At 36.2% G+C, this 19,389-nt stretch overlaps 1 protein-coding gene across 26 annotated transcripts in view; it reads right to left on the reverse strand.

The window, feature by feature from the left end:
• SOX6 (SRY-box transcription factor 6) overlaps nt 1-19,389 on the reverse strand; it is a 588,321-nt gene that overhangs the window by 109,898 nt on the left and 459,034 nt on the right. For 19 of the 26 annotated variants that reach the window (XM_038569137.1, XM_038569135.1, XM_038569136.1 and 16 more), the window contains 3 exons: nt 17,758-17,881; nt 6,639-6,718; nt 5,047-5,169 (listed from right to left, as the gene is read on the reverse strand). In XM_038569137.1, the coding sequence (XP_038425065.1) occupies nt 5,047-5,169; nt 6,639-6,718; nt 17,758-17,881 (327 nt within the window). The remainder of the gene's footprint in view (nt 1-5,046; nt 5,170-6,638; nt 6,719-17,757; nt 17,882-19,389) is intronic. The other 7 variants (XM_038569152.1, XM_038569151.1, XM_038569149.1 and 4 more) reach the window with 3 other exon arrangements.

Consider the following 19,389-nt stretch of genomic DNA (forward strand, 5'->3'; position numbering starts at 1 on the left):
CCTAATTTGATGAATATATATATATATATATATTTATATATATATATGAAATCTAATACATACCTCCTTATCCCACTTACTATTCACAACAACTCTGAAAATGATCATTACCCCTCTTTTACAATAAAAAGAGTAATAGGACAACATGGCAAGTAACAGCAGAAACTCTAATCCAAGATTCTGATTCCAAAGTAGAGTTCTTTCCATTAGCACACAAGTCACCTAATCCCAGTTGTAACAGTGCTCCCAAGACCACCACACTCTTAAAGTCAAAGGGGGTGAGGGAAAGCTGATTAAGAGAAAAGAAAGCACTTCCCCTCAAAGCACAGCCCCATGGTCGGCATCCTCGAAATAAGCTTTGAATCAGTGCATTCCTTTTTCTCCATTGGGTAGCTAGTAGTAGGTCACTCTAATCAACTCTTTATTCAACTCTCTATTAGAAATGATGACTTCTCAAGCCTACCTAGCAAAGCCACCTCACCCTCTCATTCCTCTACAGCACTGAGGTGTGTTTATGACTGCAAACAAGAAAACAGGGTATGAGCCAGAGAAGAGCATCTAAACACAGTATCATAAACATTCAGGCTGGAACTGATATAGAATTAGAGCATTCTCAATGTTGATGGGTACTTCTTCACTTTCCATTTGTAACATAAAAATTGACAATATTATTTAAATAAAATATGTGTTTGCATTTACTTCTGCAAAAACTTCAATTGTTCTCCTCCATCCTTGCAAACTTGGCAACACTTTAATAGTTTCATTTAAGAGTAACTTATGATTGATAGGTTTTCCTAGCATTTTAAGGCTCTAATTATACCTTTCCTCAAATCTTCCCTGAAGTACACATAGTAGCCATTGAATAAAAGTGAAAATCTACTTATATTGATATTTTAAAAATTTTCATATTTAATTCCTTTCATTTTAGGCTACTACCCATACTATCATTATAAGAACTTGTCTGTTAAAATATGTTCCAACTAAAGCTCGGTAGGCTTTGAATGCTCGATAAAAATCATTCTCTGAGGCTAATGAAGACAGAAACTCTTCCTGTAACAATATTAAGTTTGTTTTCTCTGGTGATTCAGAGAAGTGAGCAATCTGTCAGTAATACATTGAGTGAAATTACTTGTCTTGTAGGAATAACTGCTGACAGTCACTTTATCTCAGGGCTGACCCAAACATCTCCGTGCTGACAAACAAATTACTATGTCTAACTTTGAAAAGGTAACTAGTTTGTTTTTAATTTTGATTGGTCTTTCAGAATCTCCTGTACATACACTCAGTCCCATCCTTCATTGTATTAAACAAACAAACAAAAAGCCACAAAAAGTGGGTTTTTTTTTTGCAGGGGGGGCAGGTTTGAATTAATGAGAAAGAAAAAAAAGTAAGGAAAGAGAAACTCTATCATTTGGCACTAAGAAAAAAGAACTGCTATTGCTTCCTTCCAAGACTGTTATGCAGATAAAACTGGTAAGTGTGTCTACCCAACATTAAGACTGGCAGTGCCGCCAGTAACTGACTGGGTGAGTGAACACATTACTGAGACAGTATTGTAGGAATTAATTTTCTTCAATAAAGTGATTTTTAAGGCTCATATATTTCACAATCTAAACATATGTCACTGTTTCATAAACAAAATAAATGGATTAAAATAATACATTACCAATATGCTGACATGTGGAGATATTTTAATTAGAAATTCTTAAGCTGTGTGATATTTAACTGCTGTATTTGCTAAAGAGAAGCATGCATCATTTAATAAGAAAGCATGAGACAGGTGTATCACTTTGCATGATATGGTACCAGATTGTATTTAATATAAGCCACTTCTATGAAGCAACATTTCTCCCATCTAAAAACAAAACAAAACAAAACAAAAAACAGAACAAATTACTTTTAAGGATCTATCCTATTGAAAGTAGTCACATAAAATGAATTGATACGTTGAAACTACTTTTTCATTTAAAAAAGAAAGAAGTTACTCAGAGCTTAGTTTCTGAGACAATATTTTTTCAGAAACAATTTAACATCTTAGCTATTTAAAGGCCATATTTACATGACTGCCTCATTATACGGGGTCCCCCTTCCTTAACATTCTTTTTGATGTACTTGAAGGACCAATGCTAACAGAGCTGAGGAAAGCAAATGGCAACTGGTCCTGAAATTTATAAGGGTAGAGAATTGGAATAAGTAGCAATATAATATATTGTTTACTGTAGCAGGTGCCCTCTGTTCTCTAAAGGTCAAAAGCACTGTAACCTTAGAGTTACAGTTTCTGATTGTTCCCAGGGTTAAATACATTATCAAAATTAATGGTTCAAGCCCCTCAACCTTCAGATATATGAGTATTCATGCCTCCATCTGCTGAACTGTTCAACTAAAAATAGCATTCTTTGGCCTTCTCTCTCCTAATATTGTGCCCCTGAGACAGAGAAAACCATGCCTTAGATCAGCACAGAGTACAAAAAAAAAGTCTTTCCTGTATCTTCCTTATTTTAAAGAAAGAGAGAACTGGAATATGCTAATGTAAGAAGAGTCTCTGCACTTTAAATACCTTTTTTTTCTACTTGATAACAAGATTTCAGGCTTTCAGTGTAGAACTATAAATGCTGTTAAGATTTATCCAGGCTCATTGATGTTAGGAGTGACAATCTTTGAAGAACATATGAACTATAACATCAGGTAAAGAGGACTAGCTCTGAGCAATGCAGCCAGATATATATGAAGGTGGTGCTTTGGGTGATGGTGGCATGTATGTGTTATGGGCATTTTTTCCTAAGAATCTCTGTTTAGAAATAAAACCAGTTAACATAATTGTAATGCTTCCTCGGTATCAATAGTCTGTCTATTGCTCATGATTGTTAACAGAGCTGTGACATTTTAGCTTGTCAAAGGAGGGAAGCATTAGAAAAGAAAGCAGACTTTAAAATCAATAAAGCAAGATATTAAATTTTCTCCCTACTTTTGCCTATGATTTAAAATGTTAGTGTCTGTAGTAGCTCAGACATGTATGTCTACTGTGTTTTTCATGGATCTGTCCCCATAAACATGGAATACTCATACCAGGAAAGTTTGGGAAACCTGCCCTTCAAACAAGGTCAATTTTTTTCCAACCAGTCTACCATATAGGCAAACAGCAAAGGTTTCCTGACATGCAGGAAAAAAAAAAAGCAAAAAATGAAAGCAGGAAAAGAGAACAAGAATAAACAGAAACCCAGGAAACTTTCAAATGGGCCCAAAATTAAGCTGCAAAGCCAGAGGAGTCCTGCACTAACTGGTTCTCTATTAATCCTAATGAAAGTGACAGACGTGTGGCATATGTTGTGCTTCTAGATCAACGTTGCTACAGGACTACACAGACCTGGCACTCGCATATGTGACATCATAGTTTCCAGAAACCCAACAGAAGCCAGATTTGGCAGCATCAGGGGTCCAGGGATGGTGAGAAGTCAACCTAAGTGAAAAATTAGTAAAAGAAGCGATGGGGTAGAAAACTGCTGATGGAGAAGGGTTGATGGGATAGATCTCAACACCTCAAGAGAAAATAAAAGTCATAGAGAGGAAGTCTTGAATTTGAGCCAAGACCACCTGCTTTCACATTTGTCCAAGCACTTAAACATTTAACGAACGATCTGTCCTGGGCACGTAAGCTTGCTAACTGTCATCACAAAGAAAGTCTTGGCCCTCATACGCAGTTATCTCTAGATTTTAGCAATCCTAGGCATGGTAAATCTTCAGAATGTCCAGAAATATGGTACCTTTTCTTCAGTCAAAAGAAAGCTTTGCAAAAGAAATCCCTTCTTGCTGTCTAGAAGATAGCAGATACTCTGCAGTATATGCCTGGTCATGTCTGGGTGGGAACCCCCCATATAAGTTATATCAAAGTGACAGGGAAAGAGGAAGGCAGGCAACAAGCTCTGGAACTCTTCCTTAGGCTACTTCCAAGGTGGTTTATGATCTTGTCCTTTTCTTTCTTCTTAGGAGTGAGCTTTCTCTATTGTTTTTCAAAAATACAGATTCAAAAGCAGCAGGGAAGGTAATAGCAAAGGGATAGTTAGTTGATTATATAGTGTTTGATGCCAGAGCCAATAGGATCTGAATATATAACTTTGTTTGATATAATTATTTTCTTTTTGGGGGACTGAGTTTCCCATCCTAGGTTAGAATACAAAATGTAGTATTAGGTCTAACCCAGAAAGCTAATGTGTGTTTCAGTCTGAGGTAGCCTGTCTCTATGTTTTTTTGGTGATTCAACAGATAGCTGACAGCCCATCAGTAGCTGATAATACTGGAGAGGGATTCCAGTGATATGAAAGAGAAATCAAGCATGAAATTAGAGACATGAGGACTAGACCCCTATAGAAGAAAAGGGGTGGGTTTTCAAAAGAACCATAAAAGCCATCTCCTCCCATTTGGTAAGAATATCCCACAAAAACAACAAAAAGCTTGACTGGAAGTTAAATATGAAAGGGATACTATAGAAGTTCATGGAGCAAAAAAGCAACCAGTCAGGTCCAGGCACTTAGCCCTACCTCAGCCAGAGAAAACAAAATTCAGAACCCTGAGTTAGTCAAAAATCCTGGGTACTAGCTCTGATTCCAGGAATATTGCACAGCCTTGGTCTCTCTGAACCTCCACTGTTTAGTGTATATAGGCAGAATTATATTTTATCAACTTTGCAGGGTTGTTATATAGTCAAATGAGATTGTTTTAAGTGTTCAAGTGTTTATAAACATTATACAGTATTACATAAAAGAAGCAAAAGAGTAAGGGAACAGGGGATGGTTTCGAGCATACATGTACAGAATTTGCCTAAATGTATAGCAATAAACAACTTAAGTCATTAGGGGCATTGGTTTGGGGCTTGCCATCTGTAAAAGAAAAGGAGCAAAAATGAGCCTCCTTAGGAAAGAGAAAAAGGGAAAGGTCACATTTTAGTGTTTAGGTCGAGTGTTTGCCACTTGAAAAAAAAAAAAAAAGCCTAGAATATGACTGAACAATCCAGTCCCCCACCCAATGAAGCACCAATGGAAGCATTCATACCTCAATCTGTTTGTGGTTGTAAGAGTGGCCACCACCATGTTCAAAGGTGTCCAAACTCCTGCCAAAACGGTCACTTAGGCCCTTTAGCCTTGGGTTAATTTGTGGGTGGGAGACATGACCCTTCTGTTTAGTAGCATATTCAGAAAAAAAAAAAAAAAAGACAAAACATACTGTCAGAACTCATGAAACAGACCACATATTTCTAAATCCAGGGTACTGATCACACCAAAGAATAGAAAGTAGAAGGTTTAGGAAGCAGATACTGTCCTTCATAGAAACTTGGCTATGGGATCAAGCAATGGTACTGGTTCCATACTTTTCCTTCTGACTCGAGAAGATACTCTAGCATAGCTATGGGAAAAGGAGAAACAGATTAGCTTTAATATGAGGGAGGTTTCCTTTTAGATTTTTCCAACTGCAGTAAGTTTCAGTGTTAGCAGTGGGAAAGGTGAAGTTTTGGAAGAAAGGTAGGCCTGCTGCTCCTGTTAGGCAAAATGTCTAGCTCTGCTAGGTCGTCCATAATGGGTAATGTCGTCCAGGCTTTCCGGAAGAAGCTTATGACAAAAACTCAGAGTATTGGAAAAATTATTTATTTGCAGACCCAATTGAAAATGCTCACAATGATGTTTTTTCATAGGAAAATATTTGCACATTTCTTATACTCAAGCCATATATGGAATAGCAAAGACAAAAAAAAATGCCTAGCCAGATGCTATTCCTTTGTAAGAAAACTCAAAAATAATCACAGTAAGTTATAAGAATAAAAGACTATCTTTAAACTTTCTACTGTATTGAAATTCAAGTTCTTCATTAAGGTTTAACCATTATTTTAATGATAATATCTTTTTGTGTTTTTTTTGTTTTTGTTAAAATATATATTCATATTCAAAGTTATTTTCCCATTAAAATGGCAGTGCTAGATGGGTATAAAAATCGCCTGTTCCTATTGTAAATCCCTCACTTTACTGTGAAGAAGATAAGGTACAAATGATTGTTCATCCAGCTTCCAAAACTTTCTCCCCCAGTCTTGCATTATAACTAAAGAACCCTAATCCAGAATGCGGTTGGATGCCATGCCCAGACTTTTGACATGGCATGAAGCTAAAGATAAGAATGAGAGTACACATATTCCAGAGCAATATGTTTACATATTACTGAACAGTGAAGGTAATTTGGTGATAACAACACCTAATCTATAAACTGCAAGAAGGAAAATGTCCAACATTGTTTTCTGTTTTGATGTTCATGTGTAAAAGATCATCTGGACACAAATGGAGACGTGGATGGAAAACTGATATGGAAAAAGCTAACATATCCAATAGCAGCAGCCAGCAATAAAAAATTATAAAACCATTAACTCACCTGATAGAAAATATAGAGTACTAAGTCATAATATCATTTTTCCTTTAAAAATACTAAAATTGGCAGTTTTCTCTTCTATTTTCAGCATGGTAAGTAAACAAGGTGTTAATCCTTCCAGGCTACACTTAAAAATTATTTAACATTCAGGCCATTATTTAGCATACAGCTGGTTAGCAGTTTTCCACTAAAGAACTGGCTTGTATCCCACATTTTTTTCTTCTGGCACTTACCTGGAGCTGTAAAGGGCTGAGTCCAGAAGTAGCAGCAGCTGCCATTGTTGATGAAATGAACTGTACAGGGTAGTTATCACCTGTCGGAAAGAACAATGCATACAGGTTTAGACAATGCACAGGGAATCGCAGCAGACAAGTACAAACATGGTCCTTGGATTGCCTGAGCTTTACAACATTGCTCTAAGCCCAAACATCTGCAGAAACAAAAGGCTTAGTTGGGCATAGACTTGCAGTGCTGCCTTGGAACTTTTTGTTAACAGATAGCTGGTAGGCAAACTGGCAAAACATGAATGTGATGTTAAAAAAATTAAATGTGCAATTCAAGCATGTTCACTCCATTACAAATCGTGTAATACATCATTTTTTTAAGAGTAAAAAAAATATCTTAAAGCCAGGCTGACACTCAGTTCACTGAGAAAGTATTAAGGTTTTTATGTTGGAACAACAAAAGTTTTGGCTTGGTAGGCAAAGCAGAGTATTAGAGTCCAAAAAAGATTATGGGCTATTGACTGTCCATAACCCTAAACTTTATTTTATTAACAAAAAAGAACAGAAAAAAATTTTTAAAATGCAACCTCTTCAATTAGATAGGAGTGAGAAGGAAACTAATCTTATCTGCCAGCATTCTGTAAAATGCCTGGTATCTCCACAAGAGTAGAAACCATATTTTTTGGGATTAACTTCTGGTGGAACCTAGTGCAGGTTCATGTACAGTAGGCGCTTATCACAGATTCTTTGATAATGATTTGATTAAATAACCACACATTTTACATAGGATATCCACATTAAAAGTCTAGTAGAGATTGAGCAAGGTTCAGCAGAGATCAATGCTACATCTCAATGTCTGACTTCATAGCACTCCTAAATCAGGGAAGGAAGTCCTTTCTGTGACCTAAGAGCACAGACTACGTGCAGCGATGTGAAGAACCAAGAAAAAGTAATGAGGAACGTATTGTGATAGTGGTGACTGAATTCAAAATTAATACTCGTGGATAAATTACACAATATCAGTGATTTAATGGAGTATCACTTGGGCTGCAGCTACTTATTTAAAGTCAGTGTTATATACTATCTCTAGGCTATATTTTAATAGGCTGATCCTCCACACATTTTTGACATTTATAATAATCATGCTGTTTTGCATGAACTTTTCCACACTGAAAGCTGAATGTAATAATGAAGAGAGAGTGTAGAAAGAATCACAGCAATAAAGGTAGTCAATTGGAAAGCAATACAATCTCTTTTTTTCTGCACGGACACTAATACCTGGAGCCTTCCTGGCAACCCCTCATCCCCCCCGCCCCCCATTTCTTGGAGCTCATCCTGTTGCCACATGAAGTGCTACTCAGCTGGCCCAATGTAAATGTTAAGTTGCTTTCACTTTTAACAAATTGTTAGCTTCTAATCTACACAGTCTCTTTGCATCACATCCATAATACCTCATCAGACCATTGAGCACAGTGTGTGCTTGTACACAGTCCAGTAACAATTGGCTTCTGATTGCATATGGAGCACTGCTACAATGCATTCACTCACACTATATTGTGCTGGTCTCCTATGGAGTAATGTTCAAAATATCTGATCTTGTTTTTCCCCTTCCGTGAGGTTGATTTTAGTTTGCAGTGCTACATGAGCTTTTTTAAAAAGGATAACTAGGCCAAATTATTTTTTATAGTAAATGACTGTTGCTTTATGCTTAAACAATTTTGCTGATCTTCTTGATATTTAAACTAAATTATGTGAAGAAAGAATATCCTAATCTAAGTCAAATAGTATTTCTTCGGTTGATATCTTATCAGGTTAAAAAAAATCACAAAACGATACTGAATTAATGATGCTTCAAAAATAGGGAGAAAAAAAATCACCATTCCAAACCATCAACATGGGCTGCCTCCCAGAACATTTTAGAGCTGTTCTTTCTTTAAATATCATGCATTATTCATACTAACTCTAAACCACAACCCCCCTCCCTGTAAGTTTAATACCAGTTGCTTTATTTGTACTAAAACATTTTTCATGTCAAACATATTTAAAAAAATCAAACTCTAAAAGAATTCCCTGGGGCACTCCTTTTTTCATAGCTGTCATGCTTCTATGCTATGAAATAGCTGATTTTTTTTTTTATAGTTTTTGGCTTGCCAGTTAATTTATTACTATCTCTACCACACCCTGTAGTACTCTCCAGCTCACCTGCTGGCTACAAACAGCTTTCTTTCCATTGCTGACAAGCATATTTTTAAAATGTTCTTAACCTTCTCTGCCAGTTTGAATCTGTGTATCTGAATACAATCTATCGAAAGCTATTTCTCCAGAACATATTTCTGAATCAATACTAAAAGTAAAAATGAATACATTAGAAAACAGAGTCTAATACAGAGAATGATTAGAGACAGCAAAAAAAAAAGGGGGGGGAGGGGAAGGCAAGAGAGGGAGAAGATGAGAGCAAAGAAGAGAAGGGGGTTAAAAACAGCAGAGAAAAATGTTAAGCAGGAGAGGGAATCAAGGGTTTTGCAAAGTTTAATTTTTTAATAACAAAGTTATGTGCTTCACCCCCACCCCTTTAATTTTCTCTTTGTAAGAGTCGGTCAAGTAAAAGTTCTCAGTGGCTGACTTGGCAAGAAATCAGTCAACATGTTGTAGCAATTTTTTTCAAATTTGTCTCTGGATTTGAAATGCTTGCGTGAGGATCCATTCTTTCTAAATTTATACAAAGAAAGATGAAGCCTGTTGGAACAGGTTGGCTTTAGACACCACTGTAATCTGGCCCTTGCTACTTCTAGTGTAAAAAGACAATCTCCAAAAGCCAATTTGGGAAATAATGCCCATTCTGTAAATTCATCTTTCCAGCCTTCTAGATTTTCAAACTGACTATTTTTATCTGGAGATTACAAAACAAATATAAAACAGGATTTAAAACCTATGGAAAATTTGCCTGATACTAGTTTCATTTGTCACAATAGACAGCATTCCTTTGGAACCAAACCAGCTCCACGGCAAGAGTCTCTGAATGAGAGAAAGTACATTTTAAAAAAAATTTTCAAAGAAAGTGCAATGTGGCCCAAACTTATTAAAATTTAAACACAGGAGAAGGGGGAAATTGTATTAAGAATCCAGGACCCATTAGATACAGGCTACCACCTGCCAAAATACTCCTAGCTTCTGTAATTCAAATATAAATTTCACTTTTATTAAAAAGTCAAAAACCTCATGGGTAAAATTCTGTTCATTTACTTCGATTCTTCAGAAAGACAAGGGAACTGGATTGTAGTCTCCTGGGATATTAACTTCAGAATTAACCTACTGAGGAAATAATTTAGAGAGGCTGGAAGGAGTAGACAAATAAAAATACATTAACCTAGAAGACAGGATTCAGTGACTCTTCAGTAACTGGTTCAAAATCTCACACTTCATTTCCTGCCCTCTAAAATGAAATCAAACTATACTACATATCCCTATCTCACAGTTTGTTGTGTGGTGGCATCATAGGATCATGGTAAATTATCTGAGTTGCCAAACAACTTATAGGTAGACCTCACTTCTATAAGCTATCTTCATTCTTGCTACAATACAGAAATATTTCAATAACAACCATCAGTATAGACTTGGACGTACCACTTTGCATCTTGCCTGGATATCTGCATTGAGAATAGTAAAATGTTACAACCCTTCTATATTCTGAAATAATGCCATAATCAATCTGAATTTATCTTTGTGAGGCATCACACTGCAGAAAAAGTTAGCAGGTAAATGAATGACACATTTAGAATCCTAAAAATAAAATGCAATGTTCAATTTGTTTGGAGGACAATTGGACAAAAAAAATTGGAAGGATTAAAGTGTATATTGCTGAGGTCATCATGCTGTTATTTCTCTTGCTAAATTTCTCCTCTATTCATCAAAGAGTAGATCAATGATGAGAAAATTCTTGATCCCAGGGCATTTTCTAAGAACATGTGCATTATTCTTCATACCTTTATAGAAGATAAGAATCAAGGATCAATCTTAATTTCTTCACTTATTTCATAGATACATCCAGACCGTCGGCCAATCATATGAAAATCCATGGTATTTGTCACAATAGCAATTAAATAAGTGAATGTGGATAAACTATATAAATCCATCCATTATGGGGCACCTGGGTGGCATAGTCAGTTAAATGTCTGACTCTTGGTTTCGGCTCAGGTCACGATCTCCAGGTCATGAGTTCAAGCCATGTTGGGCTCTGTGCTCTGCATGGGGTCTGCTAGGGATTTTCTCTCCCTCTCCCTCTGCCCCTCTGGCTCATGCTTTCTCTCTCTCTCTAATGAATAAATAAATTACAAAAAAATAAATCCATCCATTACAAGAAATTTAAAAAATCAACTCAAAGTTCATACCTTAGTATAGCTCATAAATGATATAGCTTCCATATGTGATGGAGGGTATAGTCAAAGTAATCTTGATCTCCAGAAAACTAGGTTAGTTTATGTGGATGTGCATATTTTCTTCTTGGACCTCAATACTCTTATTTAAAAATGAAATTACTGATCTAAAGAACCTCAGAAAAACTGTCTTGACTTCCAGTAGATAAATTTAATTATTCAAGTATTCCAGTAATAGTGGTTATAAACCTCAGCTTTACATATTCTAAAAGAGGTGGAAATAGCTAGCATTACAAGATGCCATTTCGATGAATCCATACATATAAATAACATATTTTCCACAGCAAATAAAGAGCTAGACTTTTGTTAATATCCTACATACTTAAACCATGTCTGCAAGAGTATAAAATATCCAATCAGAGAATTTCAGTCTGAATTCTGTCTCCATTTCTAATTTCTAGATGGGAAAGCTTGGAAACTTAATCAACTTATTTGACCATTTGTACCTTTTTTCCTTTTAATAAAATAGATATAATGCCACCTATCTTAGAGTTGCCAAGAAAATTAAATGTGAATATATATATTTTTATATATGAGATATATATGTATATGAGAATATATATTTTATATATATGTATATACATGTATATTTATATATACATATACACACCTATGCATACCTCCAATATACATATTGGATGACAAAGGTGGTTCAGCACACACACAAAATCAATGTAATACATCACATTAATAGAGCAAAGGGGAAGAAATCCACATAATTATCTCAATTGATGCAGAAGAGGCATTTCACAAAATCTTTTTTTTTAATTTTTATTTATTTATGATAGTCACACACACAGAGAGAGAGAGAGAGAGAGAGAGAGAGGCAGACACAGGCAGAGGGAGAAGCAGGCTCCATGCACCGGGAGCCCGACGTGGGACTCGATCCCGGGTCTCCAGGATCGCGCCCTGGGCCAAAGGCAGGCGCTAAACTGCTGCGCCACCCAGGGATCCCAAGCATTTCACAAAATCTAATACCCTTTCAGGATAAAAACTCTCAGAAATTTAGGAATAGAGGGAAAGTTCCTCAGCACAATAAAGGATATTTATGAAAAATCCACAGTTAACATCATATTCAATGGTAAAAGACCAGAAAGCTTTCCTTCTAAGGTCAGGAATGAGATAATGATGCCTGCTTTCACTGCAGCTATACAACATTATACTGGAAGTTCAAGCCAGCACTGTTCAAAAAGAAAGAGAGAGAGAGATGGAGAGAGAGAAAGAGAAGAAGAAAGAGAAAGAGAGGGAGAAAGAAAGGAAGAGGGAGAGAGGGCAAAAGGTATCAAAATTGGTAAGCAAGAGGTAAAACTATCTCTACTTGCATATGAGATGATCATATGTGTAGAAAATTCCAAAGAATCTACAAGAAAGCTACTAGAACTAAAAAAATTTAGCAAAAGTTGTAATCTTGTAAAATTAACACCCACAAGTCATTTGTTTTTCTATATACCAGCAATGAACAATCCAAAGAAAATTAAGAAAGCATTTCTATTTATAATAGCATCTAAAGTAATTAAATACTTAGGAAGAAATCTAACCAGAGGTGAAAGGCTTGCACACTGAAAACTATACAATATTGCTAAAAAAAATTTTAAAGCCTAAATACATGGAAATGTCCATGAACAGGAAGACTTAACATTGTTAAGATGTCAGTACTATCCACATGCAAAAGAATGAAGTTGAACTTTAAATAACATATGAAAATGAACTCAAGTGGATCAAAGGCCTAAACATATGTATTAACACTATAAAACTCTTAGAAGAAAACACAGGAGTAAATCTTTGTATTTGGCAACAATTGCATGGACATGATAACAGAAATATAGGCCATGAGAAAAAAAAATAGATAAATGGGAGTGCATCAAAATTAAAAACTTTTGTGCATCAAATGATACTATCAAGTAAATGAAAAGGCAAACAGAAGGAAATATCTGCAAAACATATATCTGATAAGGGATTAATATCTAGAATATATAAAGAACTCCTGAAACTTTATAACAAAAAACAAACAGCCTAATTAAAAACTAGGCAAAGTCCTAAACAAAGTATTTTCTCCAAGAAAAATAAATAAATTTCCATTAAGCACATGAAAAGATGCTCAAATTATTAATCATTAGGAGAATGAAAATCAAAACCACATGAGAGGGGTACCTGGGTGGCTCAGTAGTTGAGTGTCTCCCTTTGGCTCAGTTCATGATCCCGGGATCCTAGATCCAGTCCTCTGCCTCTGCCTATATCCCTGCCTCTGTGTGTGTGTGTCTCTCATGAATAAATACAAATAAAATATTTTTTAAAAAGAAAAAACAAAACCACATGAGATACTAGCTCATACCTCCTAGGATCACTATAATATTTTTGTAACGATTAGAAAATAACAAGTGTTGGTGAGGATGTAAACAGATTGGAACTCTTACATTGTCGGTAGGAGTATAAAATGGTGCAGCCTCTGTGGAAAACGGTTTAGCAGTTTCTGAAAAAGTTAAACACGGAACTACCATATGACCCAACAATTCTGTTCCTACATAAATAACCAAAAGAACTGAAAGCAAGGACTCAGATATTTGTATATTAATGTTCACAGCAGCATTATTCACAATGACCAAAATGTGGAAACAACCCAAGTGTCCATCAACAAATGAATGGATAAACAAACTATTTGTCTATTCATATAATATGTTACATATTATATATTATACATATAGACACACACATATATATGTACAAAGACACAGACATATGGAATATTATTCAGCCATAAAAAGAGTGAGCTTTTGATAAATAATGCAATATGGGTGGACCTTGGAAACATTATGCATAGTGATATAAGCTTATCTCAGTCCAATGTTTAGTTTTTGGACATTTTTAATGGGTAAGGATGTAGTTTAATGCTAAATTTACTTAATTTCATGGTCAGACTTTACCCTCAAAACCTAGTGCCTTAGAATTTTCAAAGAATTTTCATAAATTTTAACAAAGTTAATCTTCACACCCACATTGAGCAGTGGACATATATTTTTAGATGACAAAAAATGTGAGGCTCAGCAAGGCTAAATGACATGTTCAAGTAACAAATAAAATAATCCATGTGAAATATTTAGCACAGTGTTTGGCACAAAGCAACTACTCAGGAGGCTTCAGCTATTATTTTATAATAAGTGGGTGGAGAAGCCAGGCATAGGCAGAGATCCTATTCTCTGAATCTCCTAGGAAGCCACGGGCTGCTCAGCAGCAATTATTTTAAAAATCTGAACTACACAGAGTCCATGGGTCAGCTCCACCATCCCTGGCCTATGAAGGAGGCTATCCATTATTTTTATTTTATAGGCAATTCAATCCTGTCTGACATACATATCGCTAGCTATGAAAGACGCTTAATCTTTTAATTTTCTCAAATATAGGTGCTTAATCTTGTCCCAGATTGCTGTATCTCTATTTTATGATGTGAAAGAGTAAAACAAACAAAATTTTGCAGTGTTTTAAAAAAAGATTTTATGTATTTATTCTTGAGACATACAGAGAGGCAGAGACATAGGCAGAGGGAGAAGCAGGCTCCCTATGGGACTTGATCCCAGGATCCTGGGATCATGTCCTGAGCCAAAGGTAGATGCTCAACCACTGAGCCACCCAGGTACCCCTGTGGTGTATGTTCTGAGCCCTCATGACTTTTTTTTTCTAGAATGATGTGTCTAATTACAGAACAGTAAAAAAAAAAAAAAAAAAAAATTAAGGGTCAAAACTCAATAAAGCTATGTCTACAGATATTAACCTGATAGATATTCCCTGGAAACTGCACAATCCCTATAGGCCACATGCCTTCTCAGCAACCCACCAAACTGGGAGGACTTGTTTGGTGTTCACTACACAGGGGACCCTGATGTATCCAGAGCAATGAGTCAAATTAGGGGAAGAGAAGAAGGTCCAGAGTCCTAAGTATATTTGTTCAGACTATCCTAATAATGGATTCAGAAACAGCCAACTTTGACAGGGAACATCAACTTCAGGTAGCCTGTGCTGTCTAGAAATCAAGACAATTATTCAATCAGCTGAAAGCACAAACACTGTGGAATAGTTTCAGGTTATGGGAAGGTGGAAAAGGGCAAAAAGAGAACCACTTAGTTTGTAAGTTATAAAGACCAAGATAGTGATTGCTCATCCTCTTGACTAGGAACCAAAATATAAAGTGAGGCCACCATTTCAATGCTTTTATATATGACAGAACTACTCCCTTCTAAAAATTTAATCAATGGGAGGCCTGGGTGGCTCAGTGGTTGAGCATCTGCCTTCGGCTCAGGGAGTGCTCCCGGAGTCCCGGGATCCTTGCATGGAGCCTGCTTCCCCTGTCTCTGCCTCTCTCTCTGCCTCTCTCTGTGTCTCTCATGAATAAATAAATAAAATCTTAAAAAATAAAAATCTAATCATTGTTTCACATGTATTTCAAATGAAATTATCATAGCTCAGTTTGGAGCAAAAAAAAATTTTCTAGTCCAGACTCCAGTCCAACACAATTCTGCTCCCCCAATTCACATGAAGGACAAAAACACCGTATTGATTAAGTCTCCCTGGTATGTATTCTCTACTAATTACATAAGAACAAATAATTTTAATCCTTTAAAGTATAATTTGTATCTATAATAAAACCCAGATTGGTCAAAATATTAAAGAATTTAGAGTTCTGGTTAATAAAACCCTCTGATGTAACCTAGGTAGGGGTCACAGAAAATACCTTATTTTATCAGCCTTGCTTTTGATTAAAAATTGTCCCATGGCCCAAATCCACTGTCATGCCTTAACCAACAGGTTTTAAGCCACCATAATCAAACACAATTCTGTTACCCCTTGAACACTGCTGTATGTTGCACACATGTTGTTCGATGGAGATAACACTCCTGTGCAATAATATTCTCCCAATCTCCATATTCTTCTTCAGTACTTACTACTGTCTCATTAATGTTGGTGAAAAGAATTTCAAAAAGTGGTCCAAATTCATTAACTATAGAACAACACATCTCCCCATGAAAAAATGGCATCATTGTTTCAGCAAAATTAGGAAACATGTCAACTATATTGATGTTGTGTGTCCCGTAGAAAATAAGACTCATACCTGATTTTTAAATGTGAAGCACTTTAAATTCAGAAACACTGAAATTAAATAAAAGGTTTCCATTGATAGTTCATCGAAGAGATTTCTAAGACAGGTAGAGGGAGGACGAGTGAGATTCGGTGTTCCCAAGGAAGTCAAGATTGAGAAATAGCTCAGAACTACTCAAGAGAGATCAGGGGAGGACCAAACCCCTGCATTGAGAGAAAATAGTCTCTGACAAAATATACTCCTGTCCCCAATATGGATATCAGTTTCCTAGGGAATATCCCTTGCTCTACAAATTCTGCCCTAGGAAAATCAAATTCTGACAGTTTGAACAATACAATTTTCTTTCATTCAGGTATCCCAAAATCTTTGGGTAAAACCAGGTCTGGTTAATTAGATGCAGTCCTCAAAAGGAGCCAATTCCTTAACATCTCTATTCCTCAAAACATTTGAGGTTTGACAGGCATCCCATCTTTCCTCTCAAAGAAAGTAGTAATCTACCAAATGCAAAATAGTAATCGATAGCAACAAGCAATTAAAATAGATGCTAAAATTCACTAGCTTTGTTTTTATGCTACTTTAGTAAGCTTCCTTACTGAGGATTTCAGTAACGTGATTTATATTTTATTATTACTTTAAGCACATTAAAATGCCTTTGTTCGCTTTATAAACCCTCTACACAAAGAAACCGCTGCACTCAGATTTGTTGCACTCAGATTTGGTGGCTAATATAATCAGGTTAATATGTTAAAAAGAACTTGACACGGAAATTATTAATGAGTAGAACAAGGTCACTACTTCTGAGCTGAGGTCACTTACAAAGAATGCACAAATGAAATTAAGGTTGACTTTATTTACTTCACTATCTTCCTACATTGGATTCCTTTGGCAACATATCTTTAAACATTTAAAGCCCTGTTTACAAGGAGGCTCTGAAAGAAGCTTCAAACCATTATGTCCCTAATTGAATTCCCCAGGAGTCCAGTAAACTCAGAGGAATAAAGAAAAATCATAACATTTGCTAAATCGTCTCAAAACATATTTCACTGCAAGGTTATGTGACCTGATTTTGAGGTTCAAAGATGAATGAGAAAATAACTACTGAATGCTTCATTATTTAAACTAAAATCAAAAGGAATCTTACCTCTTAGTGGTGAGCTAATTAAATCAGTCCAGTTTTAACTTTTCTTCCAGGAGAAATCAGACAACAAACAACAATAACATTTCACAGTGTATGTGACCACTGTAACCAAGCATGAAAGCTCGCAGGAGGAGGAAAGGGTCTTTAACCAGAGACAATTATTCACAGTAAAGGTATGAGAGAGAACTGACAAAAATTTGTGGTCCCCAGGGAAAGTAGCATTCTGTCTGTGAATTCAGAACAAACCAAGTGGAAAAAAGAGTGCTAAAAAAGTTTTTAGCAACCAGTGAGTTTATTAACATGCCCTCCTCCCAATTAACTTCCTATTTCTAATTTTACGTGAAAATCAGCTTTTATGATCGTTTTATTCATGGTTCCTTTGTATGCTCCTATGTTTGTTGTGACTGCTCAGCAAAAACATGGGGATCTTAGCATTTCCAAAAGAATGTTAAATTCCTCTCTACTTACCTGGTTTGTATGTTATTCCAGGGGGGAAGAGGAAGCCCTGCTGGGCGGCAGCGGCTGCTGCCAGGGTCCGCTGGTCATGTGGAAAAATTGGGATCATGAGCGGAGGCATGTGACCCTGAACCTGCTAAACAGAAGAGAGCCTATGATCAGATAGAGCAAATGTATGCCAAGAAGTATTTGTTTTTCACTCCTGCTGCTGTGCTGGTACCCAAACAGCCACCCACTTCTGACCTCATTCCAAATCTGCTCCCTGAGAAATCGCGAGCCAAAGTCACCAAGTCCCTTCTTAGATGCCATTAGCACTCCAAGGACACAACCTTGTTGTGCATTTGCCTCATCCCTGCTTCCACCAAATTGTGGTGAATGGTTTTCTTTTATCTTGACTCTTTTCCTTCCCTTTTTCCTTTCCTTCTCTCTCTCTCTCTCTCTCTTTTTTTTTTTTTTTTTTTTAACAAAACGACCAGGAGAGACAAGTTTGCTTTTTACACTGCGCAACGTTGAAAGGTTTTGCCCTTTCACCTGCTTTGCATTCTGCCCTTTATTTGGAAAACAGTATTTAGTATCCTTGGTCAGAAAATAATGTCTAATTGTTATATATTCCAAAAGCTGTATCTCCTCAGTTTAGGGATCTTATTTCAAAGCCTTACCGCATTATGTTAAACATATAGCTCTTCAGATTTAAGGCTACTACATCTTGGCTCCCAATTAAACTAATATTCTTTGCCATACACACCTCGATGTAACATATAAATTGCTTGTCTGGCTTAGCAGTTTTACAGCTTTATGCACTACCATGTAGCTCAGTAATTATGGAGTTGTATTCAGAGAGCATTTCATAATAAATCCTACTATATCAAATTTCATTTGACCTCAATAAATGTATCAAAGAGCACAAAAATGCAAAATAGAAAATCTTCACTCTATATCAGTATTTGTATTCTATATAAAGAAAATAAGAGCTATGACAAAATCATGGCTGTGAAATCACATTTTAATTTCCTAGCTCCCTTTTTCACTCGATGCATAGCTACCCTGATTCCAGGATAGCATCACAGGAAGGTTTTGTCCTGGATTTTAGTGTATGATTTTATAGGTTGAACTACAGGACTTTTGTTATTTAAAGACCAAAACTAGGATGTACTAACAGAAATGATCTCTAAGTTCAAACTGGGTCTTTGGGATCTTTACTTGTGTAAAAAAGCTGCATTATATCCTGTTTAAGATACAAACATTTTCATTAATTCTACCAATTCTAAACCCTTCCCCTGTTTAAATTCTTAAATCTTCTCTTTAGGCAAAATTCCATATACTGGTTGATGACCCTGTTTAAATAGCGCCAACCTGCCTTGTCCTGTCCCTGTTCCCTCCACAGCCGGGGATGTGATGCAAAAATGCTTCTCTGTGGGTCTAAGAGGTTTCATTTACCAACAGTTTTTCTCGAGGGAAAGCCCTAAGAGGTGGGTTAATAAAGGGCAAGCAAAAAATAAACACTTTACAGTATTTTTCTGAATTCATTTCTCAAGAAAATCAACTTATAATAAAAAGGTCTTTGTGCAATTACTACCTTGCCAGTGGGGCGTGAAAGAAACTAGCTTTGGGCAGCTATTTCTACCATTTTAGCTGAGGTAAGCC

Source organism: Canis lupus, chromosome 21 (genome assembly GCF_011100685.1).
Source record: "Canis lupus familiaris isolate Mischka breed German Shepherd chromosome 21, alternate assembly UU_Cfam_GSD_1.0, whole genome shotgun sequence".
NCBI lineage: Eukaryota > Metazoa > Chordata > Mammalia > Carnivora > Canidae > Canis > Canis lupus.